Source organism: Ruditapes philippinarum, unplaced genomic scaffold (assembly GCF_026571515.1).
Source record: "Ruditapes philippinarum isolate M1 unplaced genomic scaffold, ASM2657151v2 ctg10550_1_1_1_1, whole genome shotgun sequence".
Taxonomy (NCBI): domain Eukaryota; kingdom Metazoa; phylum Mollusca; class Bivalvia; order Venerida; family Veneridae; genus Ruditapes; species Ruditapes philippinarum.
Genome location: NW_026857802.1, coordinates 61,260 through 85,545, shown reverse-complemented (window position 1 = coordinate 85,545; position 24,286 = coordinate 61,260). Strand labels below are relative to the sequence as shown.

The 24,286-nt window shown below is 29.7% G+C and overlaps 2 protein-coding genes across 2 annotated transcripts; both read left to right on the top strand.

The window, feature by feature from the left end:
• Nucleotides 1-851: 851 nt before the first annotated feature.
• Nucleotides 852-14,759, top strand: LOC132751113 (transcription intermediary factor 1-beta-like). Its single transcript, XM_060741232.1, has 3 exons — nucleotides 852-925; nucleotides 12,969-13,857; nucleotides 14,174-14,759. The coding sequence occupies exons 1-3, from the start codon at nucleotides 875-877 to the stop codon at nucleotides 14,311-14,313; spliced, it is 1,080 nt and encodes a 359-aa protein (XP_060597215.1). The 5' UTR covers nucleotides 852-874; the 3' UTR covers nucleotides 14,314-14,759.
• Nucleotides 14,760-15,407: 648 nt separating this feature from the next.
• On the top strand, nucleotides 15,408-24,174 carry LOC132751112 (ran-binding proteins 9/10 homolog). The gene is made up of 5 exons (XM_060741231.1): nucleotides 15,408-15,482; nucleotides 16,709-16,767; nucleotides 17,754-17,866; nucleotides 18,248-18,332; nucleotides 23,917-24,174. The coding sequence occupies exons 1-5, from the start codon at nucleotides 15,453-15,455 to the stop codon at nucleotides 24,005-24,007; spliced, it is 378 nt and encodes a 125-aa protein (XP_060597214.1). The 5' UTR covers nucleotides 15,408-15,452; the 3' UTR covers nucleotides 24,008-24,174.
• Nucleotides 24,175-24,286: the final 112 nt, after the last annotated feature.

Sequence of the window (24,286 nt, the reverse complement as noted above, 5' to 3'; positions counted from 1 at the left end):
GCACACTATGAAATCAAATACAACTTGAGAAAAAAAACAATGTTATTCCAAAGACATTCCGAAGATTTGAAAACTTTATATCCATGTTATACCGACGACTCTTTACTTTGTGAAAAAGAGTAAGAATCCTGCTTTATATTAAGTGTTTATATAACAATAAAAAACCTTAAAAGTCAGAATAAGCTATATAATTTAACTTTTTAAATGTATACGCAATGCATACTTCAGTGTTTTATGGCAATCATTATTTTATATTGTACTAATTTTCTATCTATCCCAATTTATTTTTCACACACATAAAAAACAACGTAATTTGCGATATCAGATATAAGCAAATCAATTGCATTTAAAAGATTTTAAGAAACGTAGACCATCTAGAAAAAAATCATATCGTTTATACTATTTAAGGTCAATAGTTTTCTACAACATTGACATGTAAACTATTTTATTTGCATGTGTTTTTATAATAACGTTTGAACAAATGAAGAGACAGCAACCAAAACAAAGTAGATGTTTATTTTCGTAATTGTAATACGATGAGTAACACCTTTTACAAACCAACTGAAACTTCCGGTATAAAAGCGTAAGAACACAAATAAATCTTTTGAACTGAATATTATGCGACAACTGTGCTAGTTTTGTACTGCGTCATATGCAATCTGTTCACATCGTCAATAACAGCACTTCTATAAGGGTTTCAAATAAATAACAATTTAATATGATCGCTTAAATTAATCTGAAGGACTCAATAGTGTAATAATATTGTTATTGAACCAGATAATGAAATTGACTTTAAATTTAAAGTTTCATGTCAGTACATAATAAACTGTTATCAATAGATACTGGTCAATGTACACAGTCACATAATCAGTTAATGATTGTTAAAACCTACCCGAACAGCAACCTAAAGGAATCGAATATACAGGTAAGGCAATTTAGATTAAATTACACTAAGTAATTTTGTTAATTACTTTTAGTTTATTGAATTAAGTTTAAATATCATTTATTCCATCATATAATTTTTAAATGACAGTAACATTTTGCGACGAAACCGGGTGTTTAGACACTAACGACAATTGATATCATATGTTTATATCAAGGGGCATCAGATACCGTAAAATATAGAATCATTCCGATCATTGTTTTTAAACCACTCGTCCCGTATAACAATGGGTTCAAACCCCTTGGGGTCTTTGAATTGTTTCTGGTGATTCTTGTGATTAATCAATCCAGCAAGCTTACGGGCTTTCGAGGTTTTACTCATTCATTTTATCCAAGGTACTTGTGTACTAAACTTAGCTAAGATAATATAACTGTAAACATATCAAAGTAAGTTTATTATAATCATTGTCTATATAATTAGAAAAGTCAGGGGTATATATTTCAGAATTCTTTAATGAAATGAAAAATATTGTATTTAGTTCAGTGAATTAATTCATTGGAATATTTTCTGTAATCAGAATATTGAATCAGATCGCTGTGACATATGTAAAAAATCAAATTTAAGCATAACATAGACATGTTAATAAAAAATGCGTAACTGCAATAGTTAAATCTCTGTGTTTCTGTCATTTTCATGGTTTAATCATATGCCGATAATTTTATCTATTTTTTTCTCCCATAATTACAAAAGAATATGACATGTTTATACTACCATTTTGCTTTATGACAATGGAATTGCTTAGATTTTTGTAAACATTGTATCGCTACCATCTTACATCTGAAATGTTGTTTATGGCAGAAACTGAAATGTTTCAATTAATAACAGATATTACATTATTCTGTCGTATAAATGTGTCAAAGTATTTTTCTAATTTAACATTTATACCATGTCATGTATATATTCGTTTGTTTTAAAGATGTCAATTTATAGTTCAAACTGATAACTCAGATATAGTTAACCAGGACAGTAAGATAACGAAGTAACTATGACTTTTGATACTGAATATAGTGGACCGCTATGTTACCAAAGACTACTGATTATGAGATATGTGAATTATAAACGCTCTCAAATAAAAAAAGACAGTAAAGTTAAAAATTACTGACATAAGAGAAAATGCGATATGTATTAAGTTGCAATTTGCTTGGCTACACTGCTACTATGTAGAACTCATAAACGACCGCTAGTCTGATATGTTAGCTATTGTATACACGATGATGAATAGTTATGGATAGCACTGAAACATAAACACTTAAGTAGATACAACACAGTAGTAATATTGATCTGTGGTTACTTAGAACTAACAGTTCACCTCGACAGAAACTTGTGTCTCAAAGAGATAAAGCAATTTAACTCTTTTATAAATGTTATAGTCATAAGCGCGGTTATCGCGTCTCTGTATGTCCAACTAGAAATTGTGAATCATATTTTTATTCTTCAACTGCAAAATGTGATATATTTGTGCCAATAATACGAAGTTTGTAAAACTACATGTAGTAAATCATACATATCAAATTACATATGACATATTATACATGGAAGATTGACGGCAATTAGAGGCATTTGATTGAAGGCTGATTAGTAATTATAGTAAAATACTCGATATCGTAATAGATATATATTAGTTCTTTTAATTTGCAAAATAAACAACAGCCTATTCAGATTTGGATTTTGTAACAATAATCTATCAACCTAATATATTCGATGTGGTAGTCTTAATTCAAATTTATTATTATGTCTTGTCTATTGTATTATTACTGAGATTTATGCCACACGACTTTGTTCGATAAATATACCATACATTTGTGAATCTGTATATCAATGAGTATAAGAGTAATATTCAACCACTCGTAAAATTATAGATGCTTTGTTTGTCCAACTTGTGATATGTTTGTTGTCAAGCACTAGACTGTATTTCCTGATTATGTTCTTGTATAATCACGATTATTGTAATAAAATAGTACCTAACATTCGTAATTCACTAACCGATCACGTATGTGTTTTGTTGTTTTATCCTGATAGATAGGTAAATAGTGCGTATTTAGGCAAAAATTAAATAATAATCGTAGTATTATGTATCTTGCGAATGCAGGAGAGAATACAACACGCCTATACAAGCCAACTGTGCAGTTTTAGGTGATTGTGTGTCGTATACATAAAAGTTGTAACAGTACTTATGCATGAAGGTTAATTGTGTCAAGGAGGCACTAGTTTTGCGAAGATATTTTGTAACTTAAAGCACCTGAATAGTGTTTATGAGTATATGAAGTAATTAGATGTGTAGTATTTTGCTAATCTGTCAAGAAAAATGTTGTGTTCGCGAAATAAACACAGTAATTGCCACTGATTTCCGTTTTATCACTGTTGCCACCCCCATTCAAATATGGCTATCGGAGGTATGCAGTGGAGAAATTCCGTAGCGTAGTTCTTCACACAGACTCTATTATATTGCATTACAAACGATTAAACTCGCACAACAGAAATCCACGTGACAAGCTGAACAATCATATTATTATATAATCAGAACAATGATCTCTGTATTCTACTTGTCATGTCATATAACAGGATGCATATATTATCGTGTATGTAATGAGATTCACTTTGTTATTTTATTTGATTTTCTAATGTATTTCTAAATACTTTATCATAAGTTGAATATTATTAAAAATGTTGGATTACAACTAGATTACTAATAATATGTACTTGATTCCGAACAATGAAAGATAAGAAGTGCAAGTAATCTTGTCTCTAGATATTTATGCCGGCGAGATTTGTAGTAAAAATCGAATGAAGAAGAATTTGTTCATTGTTTTCATCGGTACTATTGTTTGCCTATTATATGGCACAAAACTCACATTGACATATTCTTTCACTCGAGACTGGTAGAGTTGGAATATAGTCTCAGGTTGAGCAACATCTACACAACTTTGCCGGTTAAAATAAATCAAATCAATACATTGTAAGTAACTATTCTATTTACCGCACACAGAAGTAGTTGCTATTATTCACATTCATAAATGTTTATACTCAAGCACTCTTTCTGATGTTCAATTAGTTACTACTTTAAATACTATAAGATCAATTGCAAATCTAGACGTTAAAAGAGCACATAGAGTGTTAAAAAATGTTTAAATGTGAGCATATAATATGACCTCAGAAAGATAAAAATGTATAGAATATCTGATATAACACTGGTGCAAATACTATATCCTTTGCAGATATATATTCTAAATTATAGTTGTATCACATGTCAGCACACACTATATTTTGGTTTACTCACTCTAAGCCACTCTATCTATCGGATTCAACACTACAGGGTAAATGTTTATTGTATGTTATATTATATACTGGAACGGTACTTACTGAGATGGACTCGCACACAAGAAAAATAAATTTCATCATTGTAGTAAAACAACATGATTGGTGTATGGTTGATCATAATATGTGTCTCAATGGAATTAAATATAATAAAGCAGAAAACAATTGACTTCCATGCACAATAGATAATCATTTGTAATTAAACACACTCTTTAGTATCTAGTTCCAAAACATTGAAAAACTGATCAGAAGGAACTTAATCATATGTATATGCTAGATGACTTTTCGCACCAGATAACGCTTGTTAACTGTAGTATGACAAATGAGGTGAAAATCGTTTTAATGAATATAATATGTTGTTCGTAACTAAAAAATATGAAGACAGTGTGATGTCGTATGAGGTACTATACCTTCGCTAGACAAAACTCTGCGTCACAATTTGAATTTCATTTCATGAAACAAGAACACAGAGATAGTCATTAAAGCATGCACATACACATTAATTTGACGTAGTTGAGATGATACTCACGGTATTGGTAATGAACAGTGTTTTATATATATTAAATATACCAATTGTCAAGCTATATATTCAATTCTTTGTGTGACACATTCAAGACGTATTTGAGATGTATTTAAAGTATTATATAATGATATGAATATAAGATAATAATTCAATAATACGTAGAGATCTGATATTTACAAAGTTATTTGATAGGCATTAAATTAAGAATAGCTTGTAGATTAAATCTAGGTAGATAATCTCTGGGTAGTGGAAACTATAAGTAGAACTTTTTTATTTATATGAACAGTGTCTATTTATGCGATACAGCTTATAACCTTGGAACATATAAGATGGTCTAACTTAGAAGTTAAATAATTTTTAGAAAGAAATACAATTTTAATGTACCATTACTTGGGAGTAAATGTAAACAGTTTTAGTTATTATAAGCTACACAATCTATATATAATCGAAAATAAATATGATATAAAGTCAAACAATGTTGATAATAATTGCTCTTGTTCAGTTGAAAATATATTGTCCAATGTTGTCTAGTTTAGATCCATAGTTCTTAGAATGTCGATAAACATGAGTTCATCTTTTTATTATAAAATGTAATTATTATTATCTTATAACATATCGTTGCTATACGTGGGATACGGTTCAAAAATCTTTATTCGTATAGATATCGACGAGAAAGCCTGTAAAATGTTAGTATAAAGAGAAGTAGTGTTCACATAAAGCAAAAATTTATATTATCCGTCTATCGCTCGTTATAGTCAGTTATGTTGGTTAATAGATAGAGCCTCAATTTTGTTTTATGTATTACTAATTAAATGTTCTGTAGAGCTCGTTAATGTCTATTTAGATAATGCTGCACAAGACAAGATGATGATACTCCATGATGATAATAATATTCCACTGAAAGCAAATTTTAATAACTAGTGATCTTATTATTTTTATAAGACACTCGCACTATTTTAAACTAGTTATTAATAGCTTTTGTGAACACCACAGTATCACGATAATAATTTGCAGGGTAGAGATGAATAGTAGTATAAGCGATCCTATACAATATGGTTATTAGTTCACAGAACAGTATATATAGTAAAGAAGAACTATATTCATTAGCCAGCATATTAGTATAAGATTTTCATTTTTGGATAAATGTTGCACTGTTAATTAAAAACTGTGTACTATTATATACATCTTAACGAAACTTATAATGTTTGAAATGTGTATGATCAATTATCTAGGAGGAATAGAAGAAATAATCTTATAATTGATAGTATGACATAGTATATTGAATTATAATTATACTAGGCTTGGACACACAAATCATTTGAGTACTGAATTTTTAGCTTTTTTTGCGAATCGCTGTTATTAGGAAACAGTTTGTGTGTAGTTTAATAAGCCACTTTATATTTTTGAGATGTGTGTTATAATTTATAAGTAAACACAATAGATACTGCGAACAATATAAGTAGTCTTGTATTTGAATATCAGTATGCCAATCATATGGACAATGCATACTATGTTAATAATTTCAGCTGCTATAGTGTTGGTAAATAAAAAACCGGTCTACAAGAATATAATATGGCACTCCTTTTTTGAAAATAATCACTTATATTTGTTAAGTTCGTTTGTTTTCAGATAGTTTTACAATGTTGCAGCACAACACTGAATTCATAAAGATAACAAAAATGTGGTTTTTCATTGTTACTATAATAATATAATCTGAAATCAATAATATAAACAATTTTGAACTCAATTAGACAGGAAAAATATAATCTCTAAAGGTACTGACACTCGCTATATTAATGATTCACATGACATCGCATTTTACAGAGCATAAAACTAAGTCGGATTTTATATCAAGATAGTTGTGAGGCACTTGTTAACGCTTGATATTGACACAAATACAATCACTTCTTTATACATCATAAAACTGCTTTACGCACTCGCGTTAAGAATAATCACGTGAAAAGGAACTGGCTAATTTTAGTTAAGTCGCGTGATCTCAATTAGAAGTGTCGAGATTCCGCAATATGATTCGAAGTTGATGTAGACAATTAGATTGTCGCGTGTGTAATACAAGGTCATCCATTCTGAAGATCTGATAATCAAATTAGTAAATAAAAAGACCTAACATATAAGCTGTAATCACTCATATTAAGTTAGCAAAGTACTTCGTACCTACTAACGTTTCTCGGTATTTACGCTCGATCAATATCATTGTAAATCGAAAACTGTACACGCAGTCCTCATAATGAGCGTTAAAGAGGGTGCGGGAGAGAATCGTATGCGCTATAAATGAGATTACTGATGTTGGACAGACTTCAATTGTCCTCTTAGAGTAAATTGAGATAGCTTCAAGGAAAACAGAGTGGCCTTGGCATTTTGTACTCATTTACGCTCCATCGGCAGCAGGAAGGTAGCCTGTCCTGAGAGACAAACGAACGTTCCTGCAATAATTACTCACCAGACTCGTGAAACTCAGAGAATACAGACACATAGTTATGTGATAGCCGAGAGGTTTTACCACAACATACTTGTCAAGGCGTTCCGGAATGCTGATTGGTGGCGCAGTAGTCATGAACGTGTATAGTATTTATATTTGGGATAATTGATCGGGTTCATCTCCAAAGTGCAATAGTACTATGGACTTAATAGCTATTCCTTCCAACTCATGCGAATGAAAGAATTTCAATTATATCGGTCAGACACAAGTAAAAATAAATTGAGCAATGGTGGTGTATTAAAGGTCGAGTAGAATAAGCTGGAATGAAGGAGACTCTACGAGGACGCACATTAACAAATTAAATAGAGCTGATATTGTCTCCTAAGAGAGACATTCTCGTGAATAGGACCTATCTGCGGAAGGTTTATTAGAAGGGTCATATAAGATTCAGATCAAAGAATTTATAGTAAAGATAAGGACATAATGTCGTTAAAAATACTCAACTATGAACTGCGCCTATGCGAGTCGGGTATTTTCTGAGATCAATAACAAGAGCGATTTATTTCCGCTGATTAACATGGGACACAAGAATAACTGCTCTGTCCTTCTTGATTCTTTGCCCTCAGATGTGTCTTTCGCGCCAGTGCAGGATAAAACCAATAACATACCTGTATAGGGGTAAATCAATACCTACACACGGTCGCTATATTGAAAGTATTATTTCTCCGTATCAGCGAGGGCACTTTTATTGGCACATCACGTTCGATAAGACATAAAGAGCAAGAATAATATTGCCTAGCATTAAACTATAACACACACAGATCATCTCGAGTCTCTAGCCTCGTAACGTCTAAAAAAAGAATTACTCCGTTTGGTTGAGAAGCGTCGGACACAAAAGTTTATATAATTGGATAAGCGGGCTTACATCACGTAAGCTTCGCTGCTTCTCGTAGTATTAGTGCCACATTGAGTTTTTGCGATTCTTTTGTTGACTGCAGCTGAGTGACACTCTGAACTCTCTACTGTTAAATCTGTTGCGTGTTGTCTCAATAACTATATGGGAACACAGCCGAGTGTTCATACACAAATACGCATGAAAGGATACATTTGGCGAACTCCTTGGTGTAACGAGTGCATCAGAAATGCACCCCAAAATAAGGTAGGTTGTTTGTTTTTGTCATTGTTTGTTATCATTTGAAGGCATCTTATTGCCAACCCCTAACAAAATCTGCATCTCGTAGAATCGTTCTCTCGTTAGACCAATAAAGGATATCATTGAAGGTGAAGCCAGGATTTACAGTTTGTAATAATTTGCATCTTCTCTGCAAAATTGTATGTGGCGGCATTGTAATCAACACTACACACAAACAACTTCGGCGCGCAGAGGACTGGCAGATAAACCCGCCGCCATCTGAGCAAAAGCTATCGATTTTCGGATATTATAAAATGTACTCTCGTTTAAAAATAAAGTAAACACGCGCAGTTGCGCAGATATGCCCACCTTTCGTGCAATATTACAAACTGTAAATCTGGCTTCACCTTCAATGATATCCTTTATTTTTGAAACGATTTCGTTACGAGATGCAGATTTTGGCCTACCTTATTTTGGTGCATTTGTGATGCACTCTACACCAGACTCAAATTTCATTTTCCATCGGCTGTGTCATAAGACACACAAGAAAGTCCATAACAGTAGAGAGTTCAGTCATCAGCTGCTTCAAAGAGCAACTCAGATTTGAGCGAGCTTTGATGTAAGCCCGTATTTTATATTTTTGTCGACGCTTCTACCAATAATTTTTACTACAGTGGTCAATGACTGTGTGTATTTAAATGGCAAATTGTATGTCTTACACTTAGTCTAACATGTACATTTATACACCGTTGTGTAGGTATTGATTTACCCTATACAGGTATGTATTGGTTTTTATCGTGTCCAACTTGGATCAAGAGACAGAGGATAATTCTTTCTTTTCGAATAATCCTTGTATGTAAATCCTTTTAATTAGGATGTAATTCATGTATTTTCAATATAATTTTTGAATCGTTGAGTTAAATAGATTTCAACACAGAAATCAGAACATATGCTTTTTTAATAAGTGTGAGTCTTATCCACTTTTATTCTTTAATACCATCCATATACTTGTATGACTTTTTACAATTGGTGTAGATATTTTAATTGATGAAGTCAATTACAAAATATAAAATAGTCATGTGACTTCACAAATGAACAGTTGTTTGTAAACTCCCTATCACTAAATGTTGAAATGTTTAGTTATAATTATGCAGAACGTCGTTTGTTTCTCTCAGGTGCCCTCTGTGCCTAAAGTAATGTACAAAAGGCCGTTTCCAGTACTCAGTTACCTGTAAAGCGTGAACATGTAGTTTTTGCGACGTACCCCTCCCCCTTAAGCAATGTACAGTTTCATACAAAATGCTTATGCAGTAGGTACAATTTTTGATATATGTTGATCATAGTAGTTTTATAATGTAAACTAGAATATACCTTGTTTCCACTATTTTTTCAACAATGGACCGACACTCGGTCCACACTTACATTAATTCCTTTACGTGTTAAACGTCGAAAGCAGTTTTATGAGATAAAGAAGTGATGTATTTGTTTCAATCAGTACAAGCCATTCAACAGATTAAAATCACTTAATTACTTTTATTGTATGTGTTTTAGAATTAATGTGTCATTTTTAGAATTAATATTTTTCGTGTATGGAATATATTTGATTTCAGAATTAGTAACAATGAAAAACTTCACATTTTTGTTATATTTTTATTTTGCATTTGACTGAAACAAAATGCATAATGAAATATTTCAAGGAATATCTTTACCTTTACTAGCATATAACAGTGTTCCATATGATGGCAATACTGTATATTCAAATACAAGACTACTTATATTGTTCGCATATCTATTGTGTTTTACTTAATATAAACACACAAAAAAGCTTTATACCAAATGTATACAGGTGTGTCCAAGCTATATAATCAAAACATGTTTTATATATTTATGATGTTTTTTTTCTCTCTCTCAGATATCAAAACACATAAATATAATTTGAGTATATGCACAGTTAATAGAATATCAAAGAATTGTATAGTGCTAAGTAAGTTTCTTCTTAACGTCATAATAACCGTTTTAAGGTTACCTATTCGTCAAAATATCTAATGTGGAGTGTTTTCACAAAGTATAACTAAGTTTAAAATCGATTTTTTATAAACATACGTTCTAAAGGCTTCAGGTATATCAGTGTATTTAGCGGATGTAAACTTAACGCACACAAATTGTAATAAACAATAGATTTTCAAAACTGATTAAGCGTCAGGTATATAATTTGTTTTTTTTTTTCTTTATGTTTTATTTAAGCTCTACTTCAATATTACCGGCGTAAATATCTTAATTTGAATATGTTTTACATATGTTTATATACTGATGGTTTTATGTTCAACTGACAGACACATTATCATGTTTTTATCGATCAGATTGTATTTATGTCCATTAAACTGTTTACATTTACTTCCAAGTTATACATTGTTTGTTTCAAACATTACATGACATATGCACAATTATAAACAATATAAACGTGAATATAAAATGAGTTATTAACCCGGAAACATAGTATCCACAATCATTGCAATAATTTATATAACACACACTATCATTTTATCATTGATACTTTAACAAAAACGTTTGAATGAATTTGATACTTCATTGCATGTAGAATTATTGTCATATATAAACTGTTTAATTAACAATATTATGATTTAACCGTGTTTATGTGAATATCGGTCATGTATTGCAAGATCAAATGTGAACGCAAGTTGTCGTATGACAATTAAGTTACCCGCAATATTTTTTGTTACGAAACAATATTACTATAATGTTCAAGCGTTGCGAAATCAAAGATATACATATGTAGCTGATCAGTTTCAATGTTTTGGACTAAGAAAAGTGTGTTGCTTTATTTTATCAAAATTGACAACTTATATGGTTGTTTTCAGGTAAAGATTTTTTCTGGGGAACAGAAGTACCGTCAGTTAGTTTTAAACAAATAAATTACCTTGTGTTTGAACGAGGTTTGAGTGATATGTGGCAGGAAACTTAAATTTAATTTTGCAGTTATATCAGATATCTATACATTTGTATCTTTGTTAATAAAATTTAACTTTAAATTTTGTTTACTCGCAATTACTGATAGTTAAGTGTTAAGATGACAAAAGAGATAAACATTTATATACATTCTTAGCGTTAATATACAATTGTTTATTTTACCCCGGAAGTTTAATGCGAACTAGTTTAAATCTCAAAAAATAAATTATTGTTGAAAGCAAAGCGGAAAAAAAACACATTTTACTAAATTCATAAATCAGAAGATATTCATTTATTTGGAATCAAGACATAGTTGTTCTGTATACATTTAATAAATAAATAAATATATATATAATAACTGTAACCTTTTGTATACAAACATATCGGTTTTGTTTGAATAATGAATGGTTTACGGATTCTGTGGCAGGTAATGCAATATGTATGTTGAACATATATACTCGTACCATATTTTGAATTGCAACAGTATAACGAATCATGCAATACTGTTTATACGCTCATTTTTCTTGAGATTTAAACCACACTTAAACCATCAAAACCTATGGTTTAACACTACTTGTCATTAACAATACTATCCTTATGTAGACTTCATAACTAAACGTTGAAATACGTGGCGTTGTGTATTCAGATCAAACAAATATCAATATTTATAATACCGACATATACTTGGAAGAAAAAACAACATATGTTAGAAAGAAGTGAGTCATTTTACATAGATATCAATAAACGAATATCTCATCAACGTATATTGATTTTATACCAAATACAGATACAATGATTTTTCGAGTATGAAAATCAATTAATAAGAATAAAGAAAAATAAATTTGAAATAGTATTATGTATTATATTCATCATCGGTGTTGTTTATTTTGCAATTAAAAGAAAATATTACGGATATCGAGTATTTTATATTTGCTTGCACATACAAATAATGTTTATGTATTGTTTTATGGCATATATCTCGAAGAAAATATCAAAGTTAAAAGTAGCACCTCTATGACTAATATAAAATTAATTGCCTTGGTTTGCACAGTTTCGGGAGGTTGTTGTATGTCTGACAATATTTTGTTTACGTGCGTCTTTTTCACGAGCTACAATGAAAACAGGATAACGATGTGTTTTGTTTTGCCGTTAACATGTTAAAATGCTTTACTTTTGTAATTTTTTAAAACTTAGCATTTTCATATAATAAAACAATGTTTGACAATCATGAGCCACGTTCCATATGTCAAATTCCGGTGGGTAAATATTGCATCATATAAATTCAATAGCTGGTAGCCTATGCAGGCAAGAATAACGAATTATGAAATGCAATGTCCTTTTTATTTAATTAGCTGTTTTCGAATTCTCTCTTTGAGCATAAAATAATTAACTTACAGAAATATATTCCCCAATTTCCTTCTATAAAAAATATTTCAGTTACAGCATGTTTTTAGATCAATTAAGCAATTATTTTAAGACAGTATTAAAGATTGCTTATAATAAACATACACAATCAGTGATATGTTAATAAATATCATAAAGGTATATTTATATATACAAGTAACAAATGATATACAAAGGATACACTATATCTCAAGTAGATTTAAACTGAACTATTTATGAATGCTACTTTATAAGTTATGACTTACAGGTACGGTGTTGTTTAAACATTATGGAAGTTCCTGGTCAAAAAGTGTCGACGGACAAAGATGCCAAACTGTGTTGTTTATGTGAAGATTTTGACATAACAACATATGCGGATGGGTTTTGCGTCGAATGTGAAGTTTACTTTTGCAATTCATGTTTCGTGAAACACAAAGGACGTAAAATTAGTAGAAATCATTCCTTAGTAACAGTAGATGAGTCGAAGTCAGTGAAAGTAATGGTTGGTGATACGTATGAAACATGTCAAGAGCACAGTGGAGAAATTGTGAAATATTATTGCCCAAAGCATGACCAAGTTGGCTGTGGAGAATGCATAATTGTATGTCATAATGGGTGTAAGTTAGAACTCATTCGTAACAAAGCTGCTGCTTATTATTATAGTCAGGAATTTAGAAATCTAAGAGAAGAGATGAATAAATACATAAAAGAGGCTGAAGATAGTTTATCATTGGTAGCGATCAACCGGCAACAACTTGCAAAGTCATATGAGCAATTTGTTAGCGACGTGGAGGCATTCTCAAACCAGGTAATTGAGCGTATAAACATAATGAGGCAGAAGGTTCTGAGTCAGGCTAAAAACGTTATGTTGAATGACAAGAGGAAAATAGACGATTTACAGAAAGATACTGATGACTTAATAGCTGATTTGACACGCCAAAACAATCTTATTGAGTCGAAATGCGATACACCCAACAAGCTCTTTGTATCTTGTCTTCTAATGAAACCAGAATTAAAAAGAACCCAGCACAATTTGGATTGCTCAAGAAAGAAAAATGTTGTGACTCAGTATAAGTTTATGCAAGACAAAATTCTAGCTGAATCTATTACAGAAAACAAGGTGATTGGGATGCTCATTGAACAGTCGTCGGAAAGAAGTATGTTTTTTTAAATTTTTATTGCTGTTTTGGTTTTATTTTGTTCTTTTTTTATTATTTCTTATTTACAATGAAATGTATTTTTATGAAACATATCATATATTAAGAATATGAAAAACGTACAAAAATAATGTGTATCATTTAAACATATTTTAGTAACCGTTTAACAATCATCTGATACATATAACGATTATATTTTATTTGAACATGAACAAATGACAATTTTTTTTAATTTGATGTTGCTCGATATTCAGATGTCTCTATTTGAGATATTTAGTTAAACATCGTATTTGAGTGTGATATTTATGCATTTTAGGTCAACAACATCAACATGAATTCAAGCAAATTGATTCGACTGGTGAAGGGCAAGTTTGTAATCCTTCTCCTCAGGCAAGTATATATAAGAATTTTCATTTAAAATCTTATTACCATCATATAATATTTTATAAAGGGTGACATATGAAACGATTTCCAAACAGAACACAAGAAAGAAAAGGTGAACATACAACAACAAATTGTGACGTTCAGGACTGTCACTGACGCAAATATACCTTGAATATGCAAACATATAAAACATCATATTGACGTATTAACCAAAGGTCAAAATAACAACACCCAACAGATCAAAATATGCATACATGGACACGTGAAATTTATGGATACCTGCAGAGTCATAAAAGTGACACTTCGCTTCAGATTTAAATCTTTCAATTTTTGTCAAAGCGAATTATGGATTAAATCCGAAAAGGAATGTTATCACCTGAGTTAAATAATAGTAATTTGTAATAAGGTGCATATACAGAAAATAAGAGGGTATTTACCGATATATCTGAAATAACTCCGAAAATACAAATAGGGTACCGAAAAGGGGAAAACCCTTGTAAGGCTAAATGGGTCTGTCATGCACAACCTGACTTGTATGTAAGCGTTGTTAACATTGATATGAAAATCAATGTTTATTTATTAATTTAATTATTTATTTATTTATTAGTTATTTATCTTTTTATATATTTTTTATTATTTATTTATTTATTTCATTTTTTATTTGTTATTATTTATTTTTTCTATTTATTAATTTTCTTATTTATTATGATATATCACAATTGTTTAGAATAAAGTGATTCATATCCAAAGATGAAATCATTATCTTTGGTATCGCAATAACACATTCCTTTTGTTGTTCTCCGAGTGTATAATAATGTGTCAAATACAATTTATTCTAAGAAACAAGATTAGCACATGGACATGTTTAATTTAGATAACATTTTTTTCCATTTATGCAGCATGCACAGAGTAAAATAAGATACAAGCATATTGGTAAGTTATATTTCAACTAAATTTTATGTAAACACTTATTTTTCAAGTTTATTGTTTGGCATTGATCAATTAACCGCGCAAACAGAAATTAAGACAATGTTTTTATCTTTGCTTCATTACCTATTTAATTTGAATTACTTACATCAATGTTTCTGAAATTTTCTAAATGTTATCTTTCAACATTATAATGTTTAAATATGTCTAGTATTATTTAATCCTTTACATCCTGTATTGTATTAGAAAATGAAGTGGCAGAGACATGTACAAGAGAAGATACGATGAATGCTATAGCGCCCCAAAAGCTTCAAGTGAGTTATTTACATCGTAAATGTTAAAGTGAAGAAACCTTAATATATTTCATCGTGATGGCAGTAAATTTCACTTTTTCGGGCATATATTATCGGTATTTTGGCATATATTGCAGATTTTATGTCAAAGCTTCCCTTCAGGGGCATAAGTCAATTATCAGTTGCAGCTCTTGTTTGTTTATTAATAAAGTATACCTCATTATTCAGTTGTACGAATTTCAGTTAAAACAATGTTTATAGATTGCAATTTTAGAATTAAGTTAAATTGTAAGTTTACGGGAACTCACATACAACATAGGTATATAAAGAAGTTAATGATTGGTGGGTGTAATTTCATTCAAAAGTGTATATCATATATACAAAGTATATGATTAATGTACATTATATAAGCAATCACGTTAAGGAGGAAAAATGGTTTATATAAAATACCGTGTCACTTGAGTTTGCATACATATTAAATGGACGTTAACATATACTCATTTTTTGTTGTACAAATACGAAGACTTATTCAGTAAAATTCCTGAGTTAATTATAAGTCAAGTACATTAACAATAAAATAAAGTGTGTAGATATTTTAATATGCGTGTAAAGTTAAACCTAAATGTTCTTTAAGACTTGACATAATTTAGCTGCATCAAATCAACTGCAAAGCTGAAGTACTTTCTGACTTCAGAGCAAACGGTTTTATGTGATCAATCTATGAAATTATCTAAAAAGAAATATAATTAATAATTCTTATGGATTTTTTATCCTTTTTACCTAGGTTCTACTAATGTCAATACCATTAAGTTGTAAAACATGAGCAAACAATCCCCCTTGTTTAAAATAATTGCCAGATAATTGGTGATATCTTTTAATAGCTGCCATTTTTGATTTTGCTTTTAAAAAAGTCATGTATCTTCGTAACAACCTGTGAATTATAAACCATCTTCCTTACAAATTTTGAAGTATAGAACGTAGCTTTTCTCTGTATTTACCATAACGACATTAAATTTACATGAGTCTAGGGTTTGATAGAACCAAAAGGGCTCAAAAGAGATAGACGAGGGTTATGTGAAGGTTCAATTAAAATTAAATTTGATTTATTTAAGTTTCGATTTATTTACATAACTGCAAAATTAGGGTTGTTTAATCAAAGAATGACATGCATATATTTTTATTTGAAGATTTTTGAAATATAGATTTCTATTTTTCCGTTACTTAATTAAATGTGTGATTTTTTTCAGCCATTACTTGACAGAAAACTAGCTTGCAAAAATCTAAAAATTGACGGCGAATGTCTCAGGTCAATATTTTATTTATCTTTTTTTTTTTGAAATCAAACCCGTTTATTTTACGATGTTCTATAAGATTATGCAAGTAAAAATAAAGTTATTTTTAAAGTTTTATGTAATAGTAAGCATAATGAAAGATTGACATATCTATAGATATATATTTCGATTAAGAAAAAAGAAAGAAAGAAAATGATATCAATTGCATAAAATATACGTTTCCAGGTTATTTATACCGTAAATGTGATAAACTGATAACGTATTTTATTGTATATATCTAATTTTTGTTTTCATGAAAGTGACATTATGCCCATTAGAGGGTACAAAGTGACTGAAAAGGTAAAAAACAAAATTTAAAAAAAGTCAAACGTTCTTATTTTTACATGCAATTCGTTTCAGTCTTATAATTTGCTATGTATGAAAGCTAAAAACAACTTCAACAAGGAAATATAAATATCCACCGGGATTTATTGGAACCGTTCATTTTTTAAGAACAAGTGATGTAGTCTCTATATATATTTTAAACATCTTTATATTGTAATGATCACATTTGCAAAGATAAACTGTTGATTAATCAATATTTAATCAATCAATCTCTTGAAAAACAAAACAGTCAAATCAGATCAATTTGACAGTGACAAATGTGAACAATGTCACTTTAAACATACATATGGATAACATAGACATTAGGTCCTGCAACAATTTCTTCTTTTAATGTTTTCATTACATATTAAATATAATCAACGTAAATTACAACCAGATAATCATCAGCACCTTAAACAAACTTATTAAATAACTAACTTAGGATTTTCATAAAAAAAAGTTAATAATAAAAAGTAACGATATTTGATATACCAGCGAATAGGCATAGTTTGACACACAATGAAAACAAAAATGCAATCGGGATTATAAACAGTTCTTCATATTCTTTCTTTATAAATCATGATTTGCAACAAATGATTACGAGTAATATATATTTGGTTTTCACATGTTGTTGCAGTTATACAGCGGTTGAACATAATGGTATTGGATTGTATGTGTTCAAGGAGATTGCACGTAGGGAAACATCTATTGAAATTGAGATATTAAGAATGGGTACAAGCGGGTCTTTAGGTACCATTTATATACTTCTTGTATAAATAAGCGTCCTGCTTATAAAGTCAGTTCGTACAATTAAAAAAAATCATAATTGCTCGTATTAATCAATGACTACACCATTTTGGCTAATACGTCATTGTTATATTTGGTGTTTATTTATTAGTAACATTTTATATTTTACATAACGAATTTTCTTTAATGTTGTGTTAATTCAAATATTGTTCATGATTCATTCGTAATAAAAATAAATGTATCACCATATCAAATGAAAAGTTAGATTCCTTTTTTATTAATACTTCAAATTTAGTTGAAAACGTTTGCTGTTTTATTTTCCTCACGTACAAATAGGAAGTAGAAAATAAAACATATAATGTGCAGTATGTATTTATATTTTAGGTATTGGTGTAGTACCAGATAACTATCCTGACAATCTTCTACCGGGCTTAGGCAAAAGTTCCTATGGATACCTATCAGACGGCAAGTATGTATCGACAACTGTTTTGTCTAAATATTTATTATTTTGTTCTGTCTTTAAGTTACTGATGTTTGTATGATTGAAAAAATAGTAGTATGAATATATACATCATTAAATTTGCAAACAGGTTAATAAAAATAACTTTTCTTAGCGTTTTTATCATTTCGTAAACCTTTTAGAAATATTCACGTACTAAAATGCAATATATGGACAAAATTAACACTATTCAGCAAACTATAGTTAAAACCTTAGATGGAAATATTGTCATTTGCTTGATTCTTGTCCATATGTTTAAGTATAAGGTGTCAATTTTGTTTAAGCATAAGCTTTTAGCAGACTAAGGTTTAAAAGTGTCACATGAGATTATCTTAGTTACATTCATTAGTTTCTGTACATGTAAAACAAAATTCTGCCCATCATTTGGTTATTTTCCTCAAATATGAATTTACATTGAGTGCTTGTTTTCAATAATCATTTATCATATATAATAATAGATTCAAAACAGTTATTGTAATTTAAAATAAAACATACTGCTGACAACAAATTAAAATTATGTTTCAATGAATATCGTGTTCTGTCATCTTCCGGCTAATACAACGAAAGAATGTTTTGCAAAGCATTTAGTTAACGGAGTGTTTTACAATTTTACAACCGTAATTTATCAAATGTATGTTGTGAGTATTAAATTTATATTATTATTATAATAAATGATTGATTAAGAAAACACCGTAGGGACAATGTTTTCGTAGTATAAGCATATTGTCTGTTTTATTCTATTCGAATTATGTTCTACAAATAAAATTTAAATAAACTATTATTAAAAAATACGTTTATACTGTATGTCAAATATTTAATTTTTAAATATTATTTTTAATTTAAGACTTTTCGATGCATTATATTTTCCAAATTGGAAAACAATAAATAAATACACATCTTAAACAAGATGTACACAGTAACGGTTTGAATAAATGCGTAAACACAGTTAATTTTCTATTGTTGCCTCGAAAATGTGAAAAAAGCGAAAACACGAAGAGAGGACAAAGTCCAACTTTGTCATCCCTTCGTGTTTATGCTTTTTAGCATTTTCGAGGCAGCAAAGCGAAAATACGACAGAAGGAGGGACATATACGACGCATAAAATCTGTCGTATATTCGCATTCCATCTGTTGTATTTTCGCTTTTTCGCGCATTGTTACATTTTCGCATTTTCGCTCTTTCGCATTGCTACATTTTCTCTTTTTTGCGTTCCGGTTGCACATGCGCATGGAGACATCAACCTGAAAATACCTTAACGTTACAGCTGATGACATTTTTGTTTGTACAATTCATTTATTGTTTCCTTGAGTTAAGTACCGTGAACTTAGAGAAGCACAGTATAATACAATATGATCTATATAACAATATGTTTATTAAATTTTTCTATGAATGTTTATTTTTCTCATTCAAGAGACCTTTCTTTTAAAGACCTGAGGAACGCCTGACAACATGGTATAATGTAATAATGAATAGAAAAAGATTTTACATATTATTATATAAATTTTAAATGAACTTTATCTAACATGCACTCTGCGTTATCAGAGAAAGTTTGTCTTAAAATCTCTAATACTAGAATGACAGACATTATAAAATGTACGGGCAGTGCCTTTATCGCAAATCTCATGTTACACCCGTCAGCAAAATAAACTGATACTATAAAAATGGTAAGAACAAATTACGGTATTTATTAAAATAATTGTTGCATTAATTGTTTCAAAACAATCTGAAAGCCTAACCGTTATTTATGTTATTATTTTTCATGTGTAAGGAGCGGTTCAGTATAACTTTAGGATACTTTTAAATTATACATCTACGTGAATACAACATATCTTATTTAGGACTGTTATATAATGAATTGATGTCTCCATGCGCATGTACAACCGGAACGCAAAAATGCGGAAATATAACAATGCGAAAATGTAACAATGCAAAAAAGCGAAAATGCAACAATGCGAAAATGTAACAATGCGGAAATTAAGCAAAAATATAACAATGTGAAAATGTAACTATGCGAAAAGGCGCAAATGCGAAGAGACGACAAACTAATACTTGTGTTGTCGCATTTTTGTATTTTGAACGCGAAAAAGCGAAAATACGACAGATGGAATGCGAATATACGACAGATTGTATGTGTCATATTTTCGCCCTCCTTCTGTCGTATTTTCGCTTTGTTGCCTCGAAAATGCGAAAAAGCATAAACATGAAGAGACGACAAAGTCCAACTTTGTCGTCCCTTCGTATTTTCGCAATTTGAGGTGAAAAAGCGTAAATACGACATGGCCACAATGAATTCATTATATCTTATACAGAATAACACAATCATGAACTTGAAAACATCAAGCAAATGTTTACAAAATAGTTTACAAAATAACAAGTCATTGAAACACTACATTCGATACAAAATCGCAAATGTGATCTACCCTGCAAAGTCGTATCTCTTTACATAACGTCTTCATGTTTTTGTTCAAATTGATCAAAGTTACTTTCAATGCAATAATGTAATTGTTGGAAAAACAAACTGTGATCCGTTACTCTAGATAGCTCCTAAAGGTGCAAGAACCGCATTTCCTATACAGTTTCTCCATGGATGAATACATTGCAAATTAAACCAAAGCAATGTCAGGAGAGTACGGACTTATTGATTTATGCGTTGTATGCATGACATTATTTGTTGTAGATTATAGAATGTGTGTAACCGTTTGTTTATTTTAAGCATTAAAAAATCAAATTCCATTATAAATATCGCAATTAATGTTTTCGACACACTGTACACACTATAATTATGTAGATTTTCCATATAAGAACAAAATAAGTCACTTTTGTCGCGTCATATTCTCTCCGTCTTACACGTACTTATGCCTTTTGTCGTCAGAAAACCGTTTGTACGCTACAATGACATAACTTAGATATTACACGGTTTTCCCGCCAGTCTAAAAACGACATTTTGTAGCAAGAAACACTAGTAACTACGCACTAGGAATACTGTTGTTACAAAATTGCAACATACAGATTACATCCAACTTTTAAATTATAGCATTATCGAACTGATGTCGCTTCATTTTGCTCACGTTTTCGTGTATTTAATCTAGAATTAGGATTTATTTAACTTTACAAGATTGCAGAATCTGAAAAATCTGTGTGCGCCGCATATGTATCACTATGGTTATAGAATCCCATGGCGTAATATATTAAAGTTCTAGCTTATCTTATTTATTGTATGTTCTGTTCTTTTAATAAATGGTTTACAAACTTTAAACTAACTGTACGTAATTAAAAAGTTTACGTCATTTTGAATCATACCCCCTTTACCCCATGATTAAAATTAAAGAACATTCAATATCTTCAAAATTGTAACTGAAATAAAAAATCTGTTTCTAGTTTGGTATATTATAAATGATAGTAACGTTCACATTTGTGAAAAGACGATATACACGTTTACTAATTTGATTAATTATAAATGATACTAATGTACAGGTTATTTTAAAATCTATATACAAATGTTCTAATTTGATGCCATTTAAATAATGATAACGTTCATATCTTTAAAAATAGTATATAATTTTTTTTCTGGTTTGATTAATTTCAAAATATAATAAAATTTTGATTGTTGTAAAGACTATATTTTTTTAAATTAATGAAATATTAAAATATTTACTATTTAAAGACGTTTAAACCAAGTTCCGAATAAGTTGAAGTAAAAAACTATAGTTACGTGATAGAATATTTACAAAGAGCATAACGTAGTGCTTGTTTACACACTAAAACAACACGAAAACAAATTTAAAAACAAAAGATATATACAAACAAGAACTTCGCATCATTTATTTTTTTTTGCTGTAACTCAGAACATATTTCCAGCCAAAACACACTAAGCTATCAATTACAATCTCAATAATTTGACTGATTCGATCCAAGTAAAATAAATTACTAGTAGTCAGATGCCCCGCTTTTTAATTAAAACGAAATATTGCATTTACAGGATATCAGAAATAATCATTCGATAATTCTGAAATTATAAACGGAAGATTTACTATGATACGTATTAATAAAGGAACTCAATAAAAAAAATGTTTGACATGATTGGATTGTCCGATGTGTTTTTTTTTTGTTTTCTTTATGTATGTTTACACAAATAAGTTGTGTGCAATATTGCAAATAGTTTCATTGCTCCGTTTTTCAAAAATATAAATTCGTATTATAAAAAAAACCCAAAACTGAAAAGCGTTGCAACGCTTCACACTCAAATTAGGCTTTAAATACCTCATAAATACTGTTTTTAAATTTATTTCTAAGAATATACCAACATTGATTTGCATATTTTCTGTATTGAGTGTTCAAGCTGATCTATGTTTGAAATAAAAATAAAATGTATCTAGGTTTTTGGACCGAAAAGGAGTTCCTTATATATGATTAAAGGTATATATTGCATACACGTAACAATTTATTTTACTATCCACTCATAAGAGATGGTAAGAATGTTCAAGATTTTAGATTAAAATTCATCAGACGCTTGCATTTTGTATGTTTGTTGCATATTCAGTAAGTGTCAGGTGATGTTGATGTCTTTATTTAGGACATGTTTTATTTTGTTCAGTATAACTTTAGGAACACAACATACATATCATATCAAACGTGTGTTCTTATCAAAGCAATGTAATTATGTTACGGCGTCTGTAAATAATAACAGCAAACACAACATCTGAAATGAAAAGAATACTCATCCACGATCAAATGTGTATGTAATTGAACAGGAACGATTAACAAGGTTATTTCATAATTGTTTAGCATCCACTCAAATAAATACAACAGTTATTTGTAAATAATGTTAAATCAAATATGAACATAATCTGAGTGTCGTTTGTCACAATGAATATAGTTATGTGTTTCTTTTCCTAGAAAATCCGCGTAATTTTGTGGGGTTATTTATTTCTTGGCACACACAATATTGAGCATAGTTGACAAATAATATAACAGTGAACTAACTACTTATAACAATGTATTTTAATTCAGTATCAATGTAAAATATTATGGACAAAAACTGCGTACTTTCCTCCTATAAAGCATTGCTTAGAGTTAAGAGTCTTATATTTGATATAGCTGTATTCTCATTTCTACGAAATGGATTAAGAGGACTATGAATACCATACTCGTTTGTTTAAAGATCCTGTAACGTATTTTTTATGGTTAAATTTCATAAATACGATGCTCAAATTAAGATTTGTCAATATTGTAAGTTCCATTAAGCATTATTTATAAAGATATTACCGAATTTAACATTTCATATAAATAAAGAAAGGCAATTAGAAATTTATATTCTATAAATTCTAAGTCTAATTTTCCAATAAGAAATGAATGGATATAATTAATTGATTACATATAATGTGCACAAATATTTGCAGTACATATTTTACATATTCTTTGATGTTTGAAACTTGTTTTATTTGCATAATTATATACATATATAATTTATTGTCAGAGTGGTATATACACTGGTACAATTTCAATCACAAAACATACAGGATCTTCAAACATGTTATATATAATTTATTTTAAGGGTGTTTAGAGGAAGCACATTCGTTAACACATCTGGAGATGCATGGAAAGTCGGCGATCGGATCAAGTGCGAATTTCGTAAATATGTGTAAGTTTTTAGTATTTTTAGAGTTATTCGTTTCTAATGATTTCTGTATGATATGCTATTTCTTATTTGTCAGAGCAGTTGACATAATTTATCCAGATTATATGTTTGTTTATACTCTTGTCAAATACGGATTAAACATCAAACAACATACAGTTTATAAATATAACACTTCTTTTAAAAATGTAAAGGAGATACAACATTTATAAAAATAGTAAAAATGGTATTTTATTTTTCCCGGAAGTAAAATGCGTGTGATTTTGAAAACAAACATTATTCAATGTTA